At 44.5% G+C, this 17,248-nt stretch overlaps 1 protein-coding gene across 6 annotated transcripts in view; it reads left to right on the plus strand.

Annotated features, from left to right (window-relative positions):
• The window catches only part of AKAP7 (A-kinase anchoring protein 7), a 102,651-nt gene extending 96,847 nt beyond the window's left edge, over nt 1–5,804 (plus strand). For 5 of the 6 annotated variants that reach the window (XM_060272682.1, XM_035108999.2, XM_035109001.2 and 2 more), the window contains one exon: nt 1,910–2,992. In XM_060272682.1, the coding sequence (XP_060128665.1) occupies nt 1,910–2,115 (206 nt within the window). In that variant the 3' untranslated portion in view covers nt 2,116–2,992. Of the gene's footprint in view, nt 1–1,909 lie in introns of all 6 variants that reach the window. The other variant, XM_060272681.1, reaches the window with a different exon arrangement.
• Nucleotides 5,805–17,248: the final 11,444 nt, after the last annotated feature.

The following is a 17,248-nucleotide window of genomic DNA, read 5'->3' on the forward strand; positions in this document are numbered from 1 at the left end:
TCTTGATTTTTGTGGTAAAAACATGCATATTTTGTTTACCAAACAGAAGCATAATGTTGGAATTGGGTGAATGCATTTTAAGTTGGGACCTGCTTGCTACTAACTTGGCTTATATTGCCGTAGTTTTAAAGAAGTGTGGCAAACACTCCAGAGCTAATGATATGCCAGAAAGCCAGTACCCTTAAAGCAGGCATCCCCAAACTGCGGCCCTCCAGATGTTTAGGCCTACAACTCCCATGATCCCTAGCTAACAGGACCAGTGGTCGGGGAAGATGGGAATTGTAGTCCAAAACATCTGGAGGGCCAAAGTTTGGGGATGCCTGCCTTAAAGCCTTGTTCATGCATTAAAACGTGTGTGGGGCAAGTGCCAGCTCTGGCAAAATTAACTGTTATTCACAAACTCATGCTGTGCTGTCCTCATCTTGCTCTACCGGTACCAATTTCTCTTGCTGCAGCATCACTTTACTATTGATAGTTGCTCTGTCTAATCAGAGGAATATAGCACACACTCCAGTGGCTGTACATGAACTTCTTGGGGTGTATTTTAACAATGTCCTTGTATTCACAGAAGGGTCTTTGATCCAGCTCCGGCTGTAAGAGGAGAGCTATTTCATTGATTCCCCTTTCTCCAACAGTTCTTGGAACTCATGTATCCCAGCTCTGCTCCAGAGGGTATAGGGATCCTGTAGAACAGCTTAGCGTGGAGCATGTGAGGCTGCACAAAGAAGAAAAGGGGGAATATGTGAAAATTGGCTCTATTCCTGTTCTGATCATGGAAGCCTCTGCAGGATCCAAGAGCCTTTCATAAATGGAAGGACAGCATTGGATATAATAACCCCTTGTAAGGACAGTAGAAACCGAAGTGTGGGTGACACAAGGAAGCTGTTTTAGGGAACACTAGAGAATTGAAACCTAGGGAAGCAGCCATTTTGAGTTCAGATTGTTGTAATAAGAAATGCACAATGGAAGCAAAGTTTGTTCTGTTCTTTAGTCTTTTGTAGCATCCTTTTATATACCTTGTCGTTGCCATATTACACTGTTTCTTCTTTCTCTCACTCCAGGGTTTAGAGAGGCAGTCTTTGGTCCTCCACAATAGATACATTTAACTGAGATTTTGAACACATTAGCAATACAGCAACCAAAAAGCAAAGCAAATGTCCCCTTTTAAAATGAAAAACATAAATACACAGACGGTATTCTTAGTTTCATAGCCAAGTTTGAATTCACTGTGCTCAACAGACTTCTCAATTTTTTAATGTGTAAGATACAGTTTGGTGAGAAAATAAATACTGGAAAGCTAATAGGGTGTTTTATGTATGATGTCATTGATTTATGGATTTAATATGAAAGAAATATGAATATCTGATAAGAACTCTGGGATTTTTAGTTGCCAGTTCAGTTTATATATTATTTGTAGAAATGTATTCACACTAGAACGTAATAGATTTTGCTGGTTGTGGGTTTTTAAAAGTATTTATTATAGTTTCTTTATGGCGTACTGATCAGGGCCACACCCTCTTACCTTCAGCAATACCGCAGCATCAACTGTTCCCAGATTATTCACCAGACCAAGATTTATAGTTTTATGTGCTGCTGTTTCAAGGAGTAAACTGGGATTTGGATAGAATTTGGACCTGGGAGGAATCTAAGAGCAAAACAGGCAAACAAAACAACTAGGATTCATGAAAGGTCAGGGCACAGAAAAACAAAGGAGAGAAAGCAGCCTCTTCATGCTTCCATTTAGAGGGACTTCATGGAGTTGAAAGTAAACAGAGACATTCAGATGGCTTTGGGTGAGCTTGCACATCACGACTAGGTGAGGCTGAGCAGCTAGTCCCAATAGGTGTGTACTGCATGCCATTTCCCCACCTGCACAGGTTTACTGATTTTTGTCTGTTGTGGTATGTAGGTGAAAAGAAAGGGCCAGAGCCAGATGATGCGGAATTGCTGAGCCTCAGCAAAAGGCTGGTGGAGAATGCAGTCCTCAAGGCGGTGCAGCAGTACCTAGAAGAAACCCAAAACAAAAACAGACTGACTGATTTTGAAAGCCCAATGAAAGCTGAGGAGGCAGCCATTGGCAATAGCAAGGAAAGTGAGAATGACAATAGAAAATGAGTGCTTTGAAGGAGGCCAAGAAGGCATGATTCAGCTACAAATACCCACGACTCTGCTCCCTGGATCAGCTCTGCTGAGCTATCATGGCTGACTTGAGTTGTGATTTGTGATTGTCTGTTATCAGGCGCTTCATCTGAACAGAGGGGTGCTAATTTACAGAGCTTCATGATAACAAATATCAAGGCTGATAAGAATAAAAAACAAACTACTGAATGCTGGGAAAGAAGGCAAGACAGAGAGGGCCAGAAGGATGGAGAGATCTGACTACTAAAGTGCCAGCTTCGTTGTGTTCTCAGCTGCAGGAAAATGAATCTCCACTGCTTTCTTTGTGTGCCCTGTGGATACAAAGCAAATGGCCAATGGAAGATGGTGTAGCCAAACTGGAAACAATGCCATTAATTTTTGTTTTGCAGAACTGGACAACTGTTTACTTGAAGTACAAAAGAAAACATTGTGTTGAATGGAATTGTCACTACTAATATTAATCATAGCTACTGTTACCCAATAGAATGGGAATTGTTCATGAATATTGTATCACTATCCTTCATTTTTAAGTAGCATTTGCACCCTTAAATTATATTTTCGACTAAACATAACCTTTTATATATATTTAAAAGATACATAAGGGCAAACTTGTGTTTTTTTCAATCAATGGCATCTCTTTTTATTCGTTCCATAACATTTCAGGCAGCAATTACTCATATGCAAAAACGTATCATTTTCCTCCTCTCTAGGGAAGAGCCATGAAGCAGATGTAATAAAGGAAGCCTTGCACAGAGAACAGTTGCCCCTGTTGTCCAAACTGAATCAGATAAAGGCGCTTTTGTCAAGTCCAGAGATTCGTATGAAAATGCACAAGGAACTGCTTGGAAAAGGACTTGTCCGTGACTGTTTCACCAATCCTGCACCTTCAGTCTATTAACTATAAATTACTGTTTCGTGAAACCCTACAACTTCATTTTTAAATGAATAGTATTTGTTTACCAAATTTGTTTTGTTTTGTTTGAGAGGTGGGGCAGCAGTCTGTATGAAACGATATCAAAAAGATATACATAGAATTTCAGTGAGAGAGAGAAATTCTAAGTTAGGCTTCCTCAACCTCAGCCCTCCAGATGTTTTTGGCTTACAACTCCCATGATCCCTAGCTAGCAGGACCAGTGGTCAGGGATGATGTGAATTGTAGTCTCAAAACATCTGGAGGGCCGAGGTTGAGGAAGCCTGTTCTAAGTGATCCTACGTTTTATGTGATCCCAAGAGGAGGGGGAATCTATTCTAAGCATTGTTTTTCTTCAGTAACAGTGTACATAATTGACATCCTAATTTTTACAATTTGTTCTGGCATATTTACAAGTGAATGGAAATCCAGCACAATGTCCCAGCATTGCTTGGGCAATGTCATGGTTTGTGACATGTTTAGGCCCATCCTATGCTCCTACTGCTGGCACAGTACATATGCATATGTGGCAGCTTCTTGCACTAGCCAGGCTTCAGCATTTTAGTACAAATTTGGAAGTGCAGGAAGTAGTGCCTGGATTATTACTTTTGCAGGAACGAAACAAGAGAGAAGCAAAAAAGAAGGTCCCACATGGATTATTATATCCCTGCTTTTCCTCTGATTGAACTTAAGGTACCTTACAACTAAAATAGAAACAGCTAAAACATTATTATTACTTTATTATTTATTGGCTTAGGCTGGTCTTGTGTGTTGATTCTGCATACTATGCAATTTGCATCCATCAGATACCCAGAATCAGCATGTCAGAGGTTTAAAAGGTGTGGGAAAGGATTCAACCCAGCCAAAATTAAGTACTTTAATGTTCCAGAGATTGCCATAACCAGTTAAATATGTTCTTCTGTAGAAATGAGTAAGATTCGAAAGTACTTAGCATCTTATTATGCCATCTCTCCATATATGTCTTTGGGTTTAAGCCCATTATTCCTTGTTTTTTAATAGACCATTTCAATAGCCATGAAGTCACATTTTAAACCAAATCAACCAACAGATTTTAAAAGATGATTTTAAATTATCTAAGGAAATCATTTTATATTATACTGCCTTTTATGTATGTGTTTTGGCAATTTGTTTTGGCAATGTCTACTTTTTTAACAAGCCAGAATTTGAAATCATATGTATAGATATTGAAATATAATTTCTGCTGTTGTTTACATGCAAAACAAGATTGTTTAAACAGTCTCAATATTTATTGTGAAGCCACAAAACAGGATGATCTTTTATATAATCACTTCATGAAGTATGCTTAATTTTTTTCCAAAGGGAAAAATGACTGCTTTTCTGTACAAATCAGTTCTCTGAAGTTTCAGATGGTGTTAAAAAGTCCTATGTTAAGCTTCACAGTTTTATTAATTAGATACGTCTGAATATTTTACTTATCAACTCTGAACACTGGCAGGTTTCTGCTCTTAACAAGATTAAGCAACCTACACCGATCTTTAATGCTAATTACCATAGTTGACAAAGAAAATCTGTTCTGATTATTATACTTCTGGAAAAGATCCATATCATGCTAAATAGTACTATCTGCCCACAACCAGTGACCCTCTAACTCACTTCCTCTCACTTTCATAACCAAGCAGTCAAGGAAGCAGAGCTTTAGATAATTTAATGTTTCTTTTGTTCTTATCACTCATATTTTGAATGTGCATTCTGGTTGCTAGTTGCTCATCCTTGCATCTTCTAAATATTGTTATTCAAGGCACAATGAAATTAGGGGTGTTTGGGGCAACAGATTTAGGTTCCAGACTGACCAGGTGACTGGGATTTGCACTGGGTGTGTGGCAGTCTGTTGGCTTTGATTTGCATTCTGATGGCTTCTAAGCAAGCTGCAGCCATCGCAGAATCTTCATGCCATCCTTGATGCAGAGAGATGCCTGCTTACATGACATTTCCTGTGATTTCTGTCCAGCTGCATACATACAAAAAACCCCAAACAAATGATAAAAGTTTCATTAGTCATAGACTTTCCTAATAAATTTGTCCGAATGATAGAAGAATGCTGCTTAACGTTATCCAGAATGAAAATCCACAAGCCTGTGAAACCAGGGTGTATCATATCTTGATACCTTTAAGACTTGAATATCCAGTATATTCTATCTGAGTTGCTGTACTAAAATGGGAAATGCTAAGTTTATCCCTGGGTACCTGCAGCAAGCCTGTCTCCAACAGCAACTAAAGACAGTGAACTAGAGGTTAGTGAGAGAATATGACAGTATGTTACTACAGCAAAACTAGTTTAGTGGGGACAGATGGTGAGCGTGTTTCAGATAAATACTGGAAAAATGTAATTGTGTAGAATTCTATGGGGAATGGGGAAAAAAACCCTACATTTATTTCTTAACATGCAACATCACCCTGATTTCAATAGCCAAGATTTTAAAGAGAAAAATGCTGTTTAAGTGTGAATGGGTGAGTAAATCAATAAGTCAATCAATCTGGCAACTCTTAACTATACCGGTTTTGGCACAGTACCAAGGTCAGGTGTCAAGACAAAGAGATTGGTTGCCAAAGTAAAGCATGCTTCTATTGTACTGATGCTGTGAGTTGGTGACAAGCATAACCAAGTGTAAACTCACACACAATTAAGGAACTCTTTATTTCATGCTATGCAGCCTTGAAAATCTCAGTGCACACCAGAATAAACAGCAGCTTTCCCATGCTAACTACATTTTGCCTACCCCCCCCCGCCCTGACTCTGTGAATTGCTCCATCTTTCCACACTAGATCACAACACAGCAAAGAAAGACTGTGACTCTTAGTGTTATGAGATGGCACCCTGTAGATAATGCAAATGGTTAGCTGGGTCAGTTTCACATATCAGAGGAAAAATACTAACATCTTTCCATTGGTGGGGAATACCGTAGCCAAGGGTATACACTGACTATGGTCGAACCCATGTATATAAATAGGATTTCCATTGGGATCTTTATTTGGCAATTAAACAAGTATGCCTTCATCTTAATATCTCAGCGTGGGTTTAAAATAAATTAACAAGTAACCTAAGAAACAGAGCAGATGAAATGTTTATACATAAACACTGAAAATCAAACATAAAAAAACATTTTGAGTCAATCCAGCTGCTTACAAAAAAGAAAGTTGTGTTATCAGTTCAAAAAAAGCCTCGGCAAGCAGGTCTTAAAAAAGGTAAAGGACCCCTGGCAGTTAAATCCAGTCGCAAACGACTCTGGGGTTGCAGCGCTCTTCTCGCTTTACTGGCCAAGGGAGCCGACGTTTGTCCGCAGACAGTTTTTCTGGGTCATGTGGCCAGCATGACTAAACCACTTCTGGCGAAACCAGAGCAGCGCACGGAAACACCGTTTACCTTCCCGCCAGAGTGGTATCTATTTATCTACTTGCACTTTGCCGTGCTTTCGAACTGCTAGGTTAGCAGGAGCTGGGACTGAGCAACGGGAGCTCAACCCGTCGCGGGGATTCAAACCACCGACCTTCCGATCGGCAAGCCCTAGCTTCAGTGGTTTGGACCACAGTGCCACCCGTGTCCCCAAGCAGTCTTAATCTAGCGCAAAAATGTCAGCAGAGTCGGCACCAGTGCCCCTCCCATTACAAGCATTTGCATGGTAGTAGGTGCAAGTTGGATGCTTGTAACATGGGTTGGTAGCTTCAGTTCCACAATATCTGCATTTGCATAGACCTCCATGCGTCTACTGTAGCGAGCAGACAAATTGGGGGCTTGCCTCCACTACTGTGCCACTAAAAGGCACCAACGACAAGGCAGATAGAAAGCTAATATGTCAACCACTTTGGAAATTATGGCAGCCACTACCAAGGGTTCTTTTCCAGGCCATAATAGGGAAGTTGGAAAGGCCGTAGCTCAGTAGTGGAGCATCTCCTTCACATGCAGAAGGTCCTTGGTTCAATCCCCCACAGCTCCAGATACAACTGGGAGAGACTCCATCTGAAATCCCTGAGAGCTACTGATAGCCTGTGTAGGCAATACTGAGCTAGATGTCCAATGGTCTGATCCAGTGTGAGGCAGCATCCTAGGCCCAGTAGCAAATCATAGCAGTTGTAGCGTAGCCATTATTTTATACTGTTGCAGCCCAGACCCAAATATTTTTAAACAGTAAAAATAAAAACAATTTGTTGCATGCCCTGCTTTTCTTGGATAATGATAACATGAATTGACAAGGCTGAGCTGTCAGGTGCATTGTTTGAAAAAGTGTTGCCTGTCCATACAACCTGATTGACACCTCTGATGCTGTAACATCCTGCTCCATAATTCTCTGTAGAACAGATACAGCAGCTTAGGAATGTTCTGTATTTACTAACATTTCAACCTGACCACCTTGTAGTAGGCAGAACTGATCAGAAAACCTTAACCACAACATCCTGTTTTAGTCAGTTTCAGGTCCTGACATGCTGGAGTAAACTATGTATGTAACACCCTCAGCTATTGGAAGAAGAAAGACGCTTCATGAGACATGTGCAAAGGTGAACACTTAGCTGCTATTTTTTTTAAAAAAGAAGAAGCATACTCCCATTATTTGAATAAGATTATTATATTGTATTAAGCCTTTCACTTCACAACAAGGTTGTCCTTTGGTTTCTAAAAGGCAGGGTGCCTCATACAGACACTAACATTTCATGAAATACCACAGTGATCACTGTTTCTTATGGGGGTTGTTATAAAAAGACATTAGGTCATCTAATTATTGCAGAAAGACTAAAGAACTAAAGTTCTGAGCTCTGGAAATGCTAAAGATTAAGTGTTATAGTGTGTATTGCTTCACAGTTCCTTTGATCAGTATAAAAACCCTTAGTGAGCACAAATCTCATTTATATTCTTCTCATGTTAAATGTCTTCTTAATGAGAACATTTGTACTGAATGGAAACTAATTTAGGAGAAGCTAAAACGTACATTCACATCCAAACAACAATTAGAACCCTGCTGAGTGAGGTGGGGGGAGCCCTAAAAGGTATCTACAGATGAGAGAATACTACAAGAATAATAAACTGGAATTATCCTCTTGTAACAGTCCCTCTCCTCTTCCCAGAGTCATATTCTGGGTAATACATTTTATTTTTGGTAACAAGCATTACATGTCTTCAGCAGTTCAAAAGTTCTGATAGACATTTAACTTCAAAAAAAAAATCATTACCAATTTCTTGCGCCTGTGGAAGATGAACATGAAAATTAAAAAATGAAGCACTGTGAGGAAATGAGCCCAGCTTCAAGCTCCTAATTTCGGGGCATTCTATAATCAATTCTGGTTGAACAAGTGAGACCTGCAATAACAAAATGTTGCAGGGTTGACTGCCTGTATCTGATGTTCAAGCTAGTTTCCATTCCACCTGCCCACCCCCTGTTTACTGTTCCACCCTCAACCATCAGCATTCTGTGCCCCCTAAACATGGTTCATTTCTCATTTGGCTGTTTCTGAGGTTTCTCCTCTCTTACAGTTTATTTTCTAACAATTGCTGCAATTCTGCAAAACTTGGGATATTCCTGAGCCTGTTAATAACCTCCTTGCCAATGGCTGGGGCCACTTTGGCTACACATGGGTCCAACCTCATAGAAGGAGTTTGCCATTGGTGTAGAGAATTCAGTCTGTGTGAAGTCAGATTCAAATGTGCATAAATAATCCATAGGTCAGTCTTTCCCAGACAAGGTCTCTTCAAACTGCAGATAGAAATTGCATACTTGAATGCTTTTGTGTGCACAGACACACGGGAGTGTTCAAACCTGTAACCCCTTACCTGCAGTCTCAAGGGGACAATCAAGGATTGTACTACAGGCTCTTTCAGCATTCTGAAATAACTCATAATTATAGATGCCACAGGACCTCTGTTGCTATTAGCAGCTTCCTGACTTGAAAACTGCATATTAAAATTCAGTCGAATTTTAAGCACTTTTGCCCAAGTTCCAAACCTTGCAGGGAAAAGCAGCTTTGGGGGTGATGGTAGTGGAGGAAAAGAGGCCAGTGGGAAAAGGGCTAATCACACCTCCACATCTGTTGCTTCTCTGCTCAGCAAGATCTCTCCCAAAGATGCTTCAGAAAAATTGGTAATCAGGGTTGTGCTATGTGCCTTTGTGTCCATTTGGTAGCTTGTCCCTGAATATTGGCTTTATGCATTCTGTGTTGCTACCTCTTGCCCCTGCATTTCCAGCCTCAGAACACTTCACTGTCATTTTTGGATACGTAATTAGCAATTGCACCTGAGAGCCCACAGAGAAAGCCGCCTTATACTGCATGAGACTCTTTGTCCATTAAGTCCAATATTCCCTACTCCAGTGGTATTTTTACTATATTTCTTTATCAAGTTCCTATTCCACCTTTCCTCCCAAAGGAACCCAGGTCATCAAGCAACAAAGTAGCAAAGCAGTGCTATCCTATATAATAAAGTCCAAGTGTCTCTGCGTCCAGTCCCTGTGTCCTTGGGTTTGTGCTACTGCGCATGTGCCCCACGGACAGCCGTTGGGACTTGGAATGCAGAGACGGAGTGCGTTGGCCAGCGCGTAAGGGAGCTCAGCCTCTCTGGGTTCGGAGCAGCTCTCACTCTGTCCGCGCCACCACCACCCCGGGCTGCCCACTCAGGAACTTGCCTCAGTCCGGACCCTGCCGCCCGCCTGCTCGCCTCTCCTGCCCCTGCAGGACTACATCTCCCAGCATGCACCGCGAGCTCCTCCTCCCTCCCTCCCCCTCCCTCCCCCACGAGCCTCTAAAAAAAATAACCCTGAACGGTGTTGAGAGGACATAATTGGGGATTCCCCCCTCAAGAAAAAGTAAAGAAAGGTGGAGTTATGAGAAGGGGAGGTAGTGTCCGAAGAGGAAAGGAGACAAAATTGTGAGGGAAATTGGCGACGGTTTGGGGAGGGGGGGGAGAGTCCGACTCTGAGGGGAAGGGGAAGTTGCCCCATGTCGGACCTCCTGCCTGCCTTCTTCCCTCCCTCGCCCTCCTGCCCTTCAAGCTCCCCGGAGTCATCCATGTTGCCGTCTGGCCAACCCCCCCCACTCGACTGGAGGGAAGCGCAGCCACAACTTTACCCTCTCATGGCTGCTTCTTTTCCCCTTCGCTCGCGGAGGCAGCGCGTCCTGGAGAAGCCCCGCTCGCTTCTCTCTCTCTCTCTCTCTCTCTCTCTCTCTCTCTCTCTCTCTCTCTCTCTCTCTCTCTCTCTCTCACACACACACACACACACACACACACACACACACACAGACACCGCCCGCAGCAAAATTTTTCTGCAAAGAGATAAGTACCACACTTAATGCAGATGAAACTGTTGCAAGAGGCTGTGCATTGCAGTGTGCAATTCTTTCTCCAGCATTTAAAGTCCGTGAGTTTTCCATCACAGATGTTGTTCTGTACTCAATTACTCTGAGGTGGGACTGCTCTAGCACCTGTTATTTTAACGGGCCTCATGATACTAGTGAAAAATAAAAACTTTGAAAACAGAGCATCTAAAAGACATTTAAAAATGACAACTCCTGTCAGCCCCAGTCAGCAGGGTCAATGGTCAGCATTGAGCACTTCCCATCACCGGCTACCTATTTTTGTGTGTTTTTAAACTAGAGATGCTAGTGATTGGACTTGCACTTTCTGCATGCAAAGCATGTGCTTTCTACCACTGAGCTTTCCCATCTCTTCCTGGGCTAGATGCCAGCCTCAGGCAATGAGATTTCTGGTTCAGCCTGGAAAGTTGTGTCCTCATTTATCCAATTCACAGTGTACTGCTTCAAAACCAGTCCAAGGACAGACCAGCGTTGTGTGAACCGAGGATCACAATGAAAAGCTATGAAGAGTCCTCCTCTCAATGGTGGCTTCCTGCTGGTTCTCTGTTACCCAAGGTAATTTTCATCAAAGCATTTCATATTTCTAGTAAACACTTGTGTGGGATGGTGCCTGTATGGATGACTGGATGGTTGCCATGGAGAAATAAGTTTGTGTCATTACACAAAGCTCTCAGCTGCCAAGTTGGAAGAGGGCTGAGTGATTATATGCAAAACAGGTTGAATTGTAAACATGGCTGGACAGAATCATGGCCCAAACATCCACCAAATGACAAAGGTCAAATGAACAGTATTTGCATTGTTCAACATATGACATATATCTTAAAATATAGGTACTTTTGGCAGTCATCGGGTACTTTGTGTCTGAGATGTATCACTACATAGTGTAGGTGTGGAGGAATGTCATGTGACTAAATGCTCCTCCATGGAAATAAATAAATATCCCAATACATAGAAAACATAACATCCGAAGGAGAAAACTAATCTAGAACTCCTATCCCCAATAACTAGTTTTATTTGTGAAAGTTTGTTTAAAAAGTTTGGTATTTATTTATATGCAGCATTCTGCTACTTTTCCTTGAAGTCTGAAGCACTACAGCCAAGACACAGATTTACCTCACTAGTAGGAAGTAGGCCTCAGTATCAAAGGATATACAAAAATAAATAATTGCAGTGGGACCTGCTTTTTCACATGACAGCTCCTTTCTTATTCTTGGGACAAAATATGTGTATTCTTTCATATTTATGAAGGTGAACTGGCATTCTCATTACAGGTAGGTAGCCGTGTTGGTCTGACGTAGTCAAAACAAAATAAAAAAATTCCTTCCAGCAGCACCTTAGAGACCAACTAAGTTTGTCATTGGTATGAGCTTTCGTGTGCATCCACACTTCTTCAGATACACTGAAACAGAAGTCATCACATGCTTATATATAGTGAGAGGGTGGGGAGGGGCATTACTCCCTCCTTGTGGAGGGCATCAGTCAATCACCCACTCCCACTTCCTTCCTCACCCTAAAAACCCAGATTGAGTTGTAGTGCCATCGGTATAGGATTTTAAATATAATTTCTTTCCACATGGGCACATAGTGCAGGTGTTTCCCAGCAACTCTCTCATGGTATGGAACAATTTGAGAATTACTGTACTGTACTAAGGCATGACTCTTACCAATGTATGTAGCGATGCATAATAACAAATGGGAAAGTGCTCCAGTTGTCATGGGTACCACTATTTCAAAACCCAATCATTACTGTTCAGAAATGTTTTTATCCTTTGATAAATTATACAGATAATAAATGTGCATTACCGTGTTTCTCATATTTTAAGGCATCCCCCAAAAATAAGCCATGACAGGATTTCAAAGGGTTGGTGAAAAATAAGACATACCCCGAAAATAAGCACTATCGCAAAGCCCCGACCGAGCGAGAGGCGAAGGCGCGGGACCCAGCAGGAGCTCCCTGCCTGCTTCCCCAAGCCGTAGCACATCGGGGGACAGAGCCGAAGATCGGCGGGCGCTCCTTGCTGGGCTTGACAAGCCCGGGAAACAGCGCCCGCCGATCTTCGGACCTGTGCTGTGTGACAGGCGGGGGTGGGGGGGAAGCGGAGATCGTGCTCCGCTCTCCCCCCACCCCCGCCTGTCACCGAAGATCGGCGGGCGCTCCTTGCTGGGCTTGACAAGCCCGGGAAACAGCGCCCGCCGATCTTCAGCCCTGTGCTGTGTGACAAGCGGGGGTGGGGGGAAGCGGAGATCGTGCTCCGCTCTCCCCCCACCCCCGCCTGTCACCGAAGATCGGCGGGCGCTGTTTGCTGGGCTTGACAAGCCCGGCAAACAGCGCCCGCCGATCTTCAGCCCTGTGCTGTGTGACAGGCGGGGGTGGGGGGGAAGCGGAGATCGTGCTCCGCTCTCCCCCCACCCCCGCCTGTCACCGAAGATCGGCGGGCGCTGTTTGCTGGGCTTGACAAGCCCGGCAAACAGCGCCCGCCGATCTTCGGCCCTGTGCTGTGTGACGGGCGGGGGTGGGGGGGAAGCGGAGATCGTTCTCCGCTCTCCCCCCACCCCCGCCTGTCACCGAAGATCGGCGGGCGCTGTTTGCTGGGCTTGACAAGCCCGGCAAACAGCGCCCGCCGATCTTCAGCCCTGTGCTGTGTGACAGGCGGGGGTGGGGGGGAAGCGGAGATCGTGCTCCGCTCTCATCCCCACCCCCGCCTGTCACCGAAGATCGGCGGGCGCTGTTTGCTGGGCTTGACAAGCCCGGCAAACAGCGCCCGCCGATCTTCAGCCCTGTGCTGTGTGACAGGCGGGGGTGGGGGGAAGCGGAGATCGTGCTCCGCTCTCCCCCCACCCCCGCCTGTCACTGAAGATCGGCGGGCGCTGTTTGCTGGGCTTGACAAGCCCGGCAAACAGCGCCCGCCGATCTTCAGCCCTGTGCTGTGTGACAGGCGGGGGTGGGGGAGAAGCGGAGATCGTTCTCCGCTCTCCCCCCACCCCCGCCTGTCACCGAAGATCGGCGGGCGCTCCTTGCTGGGCTTGACAAGCCCGGCAAACAGCGCCCTCCGATCTTCGGACCTGTGCTGTGTGACAGGCGGGGGTGGGGGGGAAGCGGAGATCGTTCTCTGCTCTCCCCCCACCCCCGCCTGTCACCGAAGATCGGCGGGCGCTCCTTGCTGGGCTTGACAAGCCCGGCAAACAGCGCCCGCCGATCTTCGGCCCTGTGCTGTGCGACGGGCGGGGGTGGGGGGGAAAGCGGAGATCGTGCTCCGCTCTCCCCCCACCCCCGCCTGTCACTGAAGATCGGCGGGCGCTGTTTGCTGGGCTTGACAAGCCCGGCAAACAGCGCCCGCCGATCTTCGGCCCTGTGCTGTGTGACGGGCGGGGGTGGGGGGGAAGCGGAGATCGTTCTCCGCTCTCCGCCCACCCCCGCCTGTCACCGAAGATCGGCGGGCGCTGTTTGCTGGGCTTGACAAGCCCGGCAAACAGCGCCCGCGTGCACTTTATTAAAAAATAAGACATCCCTTGAAAATAAGCCATGTCGTGTTTTTTTGAGGAAAAAATTAATATAAGACATGTCTTATAATATGAGAAACACGGTATATAGTCAGTTCTCTGATTCCAGAGGCATTAAGCTGTTAGGTTGTTGTGAAACTCCTGATTGGGAAATATGAAGCTTTCTTAAATGAATCAGTCTTGTGGTCTATGTGGCCTGGGATTGTTGCTCTATAACTGGCTGTGGCCTTCCAGGTCTTCCACATCCCTTCCTACCTCAGCTCGTTTTTTTTTTTTTTTAAACTGGAGATGTCATGGATTGAACTGGGGATTTTTAAAGTGCTAAGCATTTGCTCTGCTCATTGAGTTATGGTCTCTGCCTTGTTATTCTTATCAAACATTCTCCATTAAATAATACTAAGAATGACTTGGGGGGGAGCTTTGATTTTTGAATGCAGAAATACAAATAAAACTTCCTTTGAAGATAATTATTAAATCTCATTTCCCCTGTGAAGTTTGAAGCAAGATTTTAACCTTCACAAGAGTCATGTGAGGGAAGTGAGACTGAGAGAGAGGGATGTGCCATTTGGTGGGCTTCATGGCCAAGTGGGGATTGCATCTGAGTTTCTTTCAGGAGTGGTGGGTTAGGAGTAGATCAGCAAACAAAAAAAACCACCCCAGAGTGTCAGTGCAGTTAGCTCTTTATTCAAGAAGACTAAAGTTGGCTCAGGAGGCCAGGCCTAGTGAGCACCGCAAGTTGTCCCAGTAGATCTTGCCCCTATGAGACACTTGTGAGGACTGAAGCTTCCCGCCTTCCCACAGTTGTCTCCTCCTCCCCTGCGTCCTTCCCAAGCAGCCTGAGACTCTGTTACCTTGTCTGTCTCTGCTGCTTCATACCTCTTCTGGTTCTGGCAGACCAAAGGGGAGGGGAGCTGGTCACAGCAGGAAGGGAAGACACCATGGTTTCTTTACCAGCCTGACCCATCTCTGCCTCTTGGCCCCCCTCCTTTCCAGGCTCTGATTCTGCCTCTGATTCTGGACTGCTCCCTGCCACACACTCTTCCTGCTCACTAAACCCTGTTACCTCTTCAGCTTCTGACACCTCCTCCTCCCAGTCTGCTCTCTCTTCTCCCTCTGACCACTCACTGTCACCCCATCACCAACCCCCTGGCTCTGAACCTTCTTCCCCAAGGTTTTTCTGTGGGGGTTCCCCAGCTGGTGCCTCTCATCACTTCTCTGCATCCAGCCAGTCCACAAATAAGCCCAACACTCTAGTCCAGGGACAAGGAACCTGTTGCCCTCTGATGTTGTTGGATGCCAACTATCATCCCTGACCATTTGCCTATACTGGCTGTGGCTGATGGAAGCTGGAATCCAAACACATTTGGAGGGCCACAGGTTCCCCAGACCAGCTATAGTCATTGCACTACACCAGCTTTTCAGAACTAAACGGTGCATATTGCTACAATTCAATGGTGATTACATTCAACAATGAATTTCTTCTCTGCCTTGGTCTTTTGTTGTTGTCATAAATTAAATAAGCTTCACATAACCATTAAAACACACTTTGTTCAAGTGTCAGGTATGCCTTTTTGTGGTATATTCCACTTGTGTAGGGTGCCAATCTGTAGTGTTGCCAGTAAGCAAGCAAGCAAGATTGCAAGTGAGCAAAATTAATGGATTAATTAATTATAGTTCTACCCTGCTTTTCACATGAATATTGAATATCTCCCGAGTGGTTCACATTGATATATTTTTTTAATGGTGAACAGACCCTGTCCTCGGGTTTATAAACTAAAAAATAAGATATCCAAGGAAAAGAAGTGAAGTAGTCAAGAGAAAGGAGATCAGTTTAACACTGATAGAACCAAGCAGTGAGTTGTAAACTGGCTATTTTATCCAGCTGGGGCCAGGATGATCTTCCCTTGCTGGTGATCTTGCATGGATAGAGGTGCTGCAAATGACCCAACACAGCTCTTGTTCATTTTTGTAGTATGAGGGCATCTATTAGTTGGAGCCAAAATTCCACAATATGGGTGCCCACCATCAAACACACATCCTGGTCCTGCTGCTAGCTGGACTCGCCTCATGTCACTCAGTGATCTTAAATAATGCATGGAAAGAAGGTAAAGGACCCCTGGACAGTTTAATCCAGTCAAAGGTGACTATGGGGTGCGGTGTTTATCCACAGACGGCTTTCTGCAACCAGCAGATGCTTCTGGTGCATCAGAACACTGTGACGGAAGCCAGAGCACACACAAACACAGGTCAGGGCACATATGGGAAAAGGTATGTCCTAGAAAGCTGTCTGCGGACAAACGCTGGCTCCCTCGGCCTATAGAGCGAGATGAGCGCCGCAACCCCAGAGTCGGACACGACTGGACCTGATGGTCAGGGGCCCCTTTACCTTTACCTATGTCCTAGAATAGGCCCAATTTAGATCTATAAATGATTAATTTAGCATGGAAACTAGCATTCAGTGTGTTCTCATAAGGTCAGTGTTATATGCTATGTGCAATTGGCCCCAATCAAAAAACATGCTGCTACATTCTGGACAACCAGTTCAATCCAGGTAGGGCTGGGAAATATTCCTGCCTGAAACCATGGAAAGCCACTGCCAGCTGGTCTTGACAATACTGAGCTAGATATGCTAATAGTCTGACTTGGTATAAGGCAGCTTCCTATGTTCCTTTGTGCAGAGACTAAATGGCAGAGGCAGTGCTTTTTTTAATAGTAAAAAATGAAGTGCTGGTACTGTACATGTATCAAATTGCTGTGAGTGCCAACTCAAAATAGCTGCCATGGGAAACAAAAAGGAGGTGATGGTACTCTAGTCTGCATTCATGTTTGAAGAGAAATGTGCATGCTTTGTTTCACTGCCTTAATTGCCCAGTTCTGTCCCTTGGATGTTACTTTACCCACATACTTTTAGACACTTCCCCTTCTCTTTCTACACAGGTATAATCTTTGGATCTAGCATGAACCACATACCCGGTAATTCTTACATTTTGTATTAAAGTGTTGTTTCCCTGCCTAGCATGAGCAAGAAATTCCTTGCAGGTGGGGCCTGGTCAATTCCAAGCTTACTTCTGGTTTAGATCCTGCTTAAAGGTACAGGTATCTATCCCAAACCACGGGTGCAAATCCAGTTAATGTGCCTAGTTCTAACAGCACTTAATAAAATGACACCAAGGCATGCTCTGAAAACAACATAGGTTGAGCTAAATAGATGTAGGTTTGCTCGGTGACTGACTAGATGAGGAACTGCCATCTGTGCACTGCCTCGAGTTCAATGATGGAAGAAAGGTGGGCTATAAGTGAAATGAATTAAAAAATCCAGTGTAGACTTTTTGGATGGGCAAGATGGGTTCATTCATTTTGCAG

The sequence above is a fragment of the Zootoca vivipara genome, chromosome 3 (assembly GCF_963506605.1).
Source record: "Zootoca vivipara chromosome 3, rZooViv1.1, whole genome shotgun sequence".
Lineage (NCBI taxonomy): Eukaryota > Metazoa > Chordata > Lepidosauria > Squamata > Lacertidae > Zootoca > Zootoca vivipara.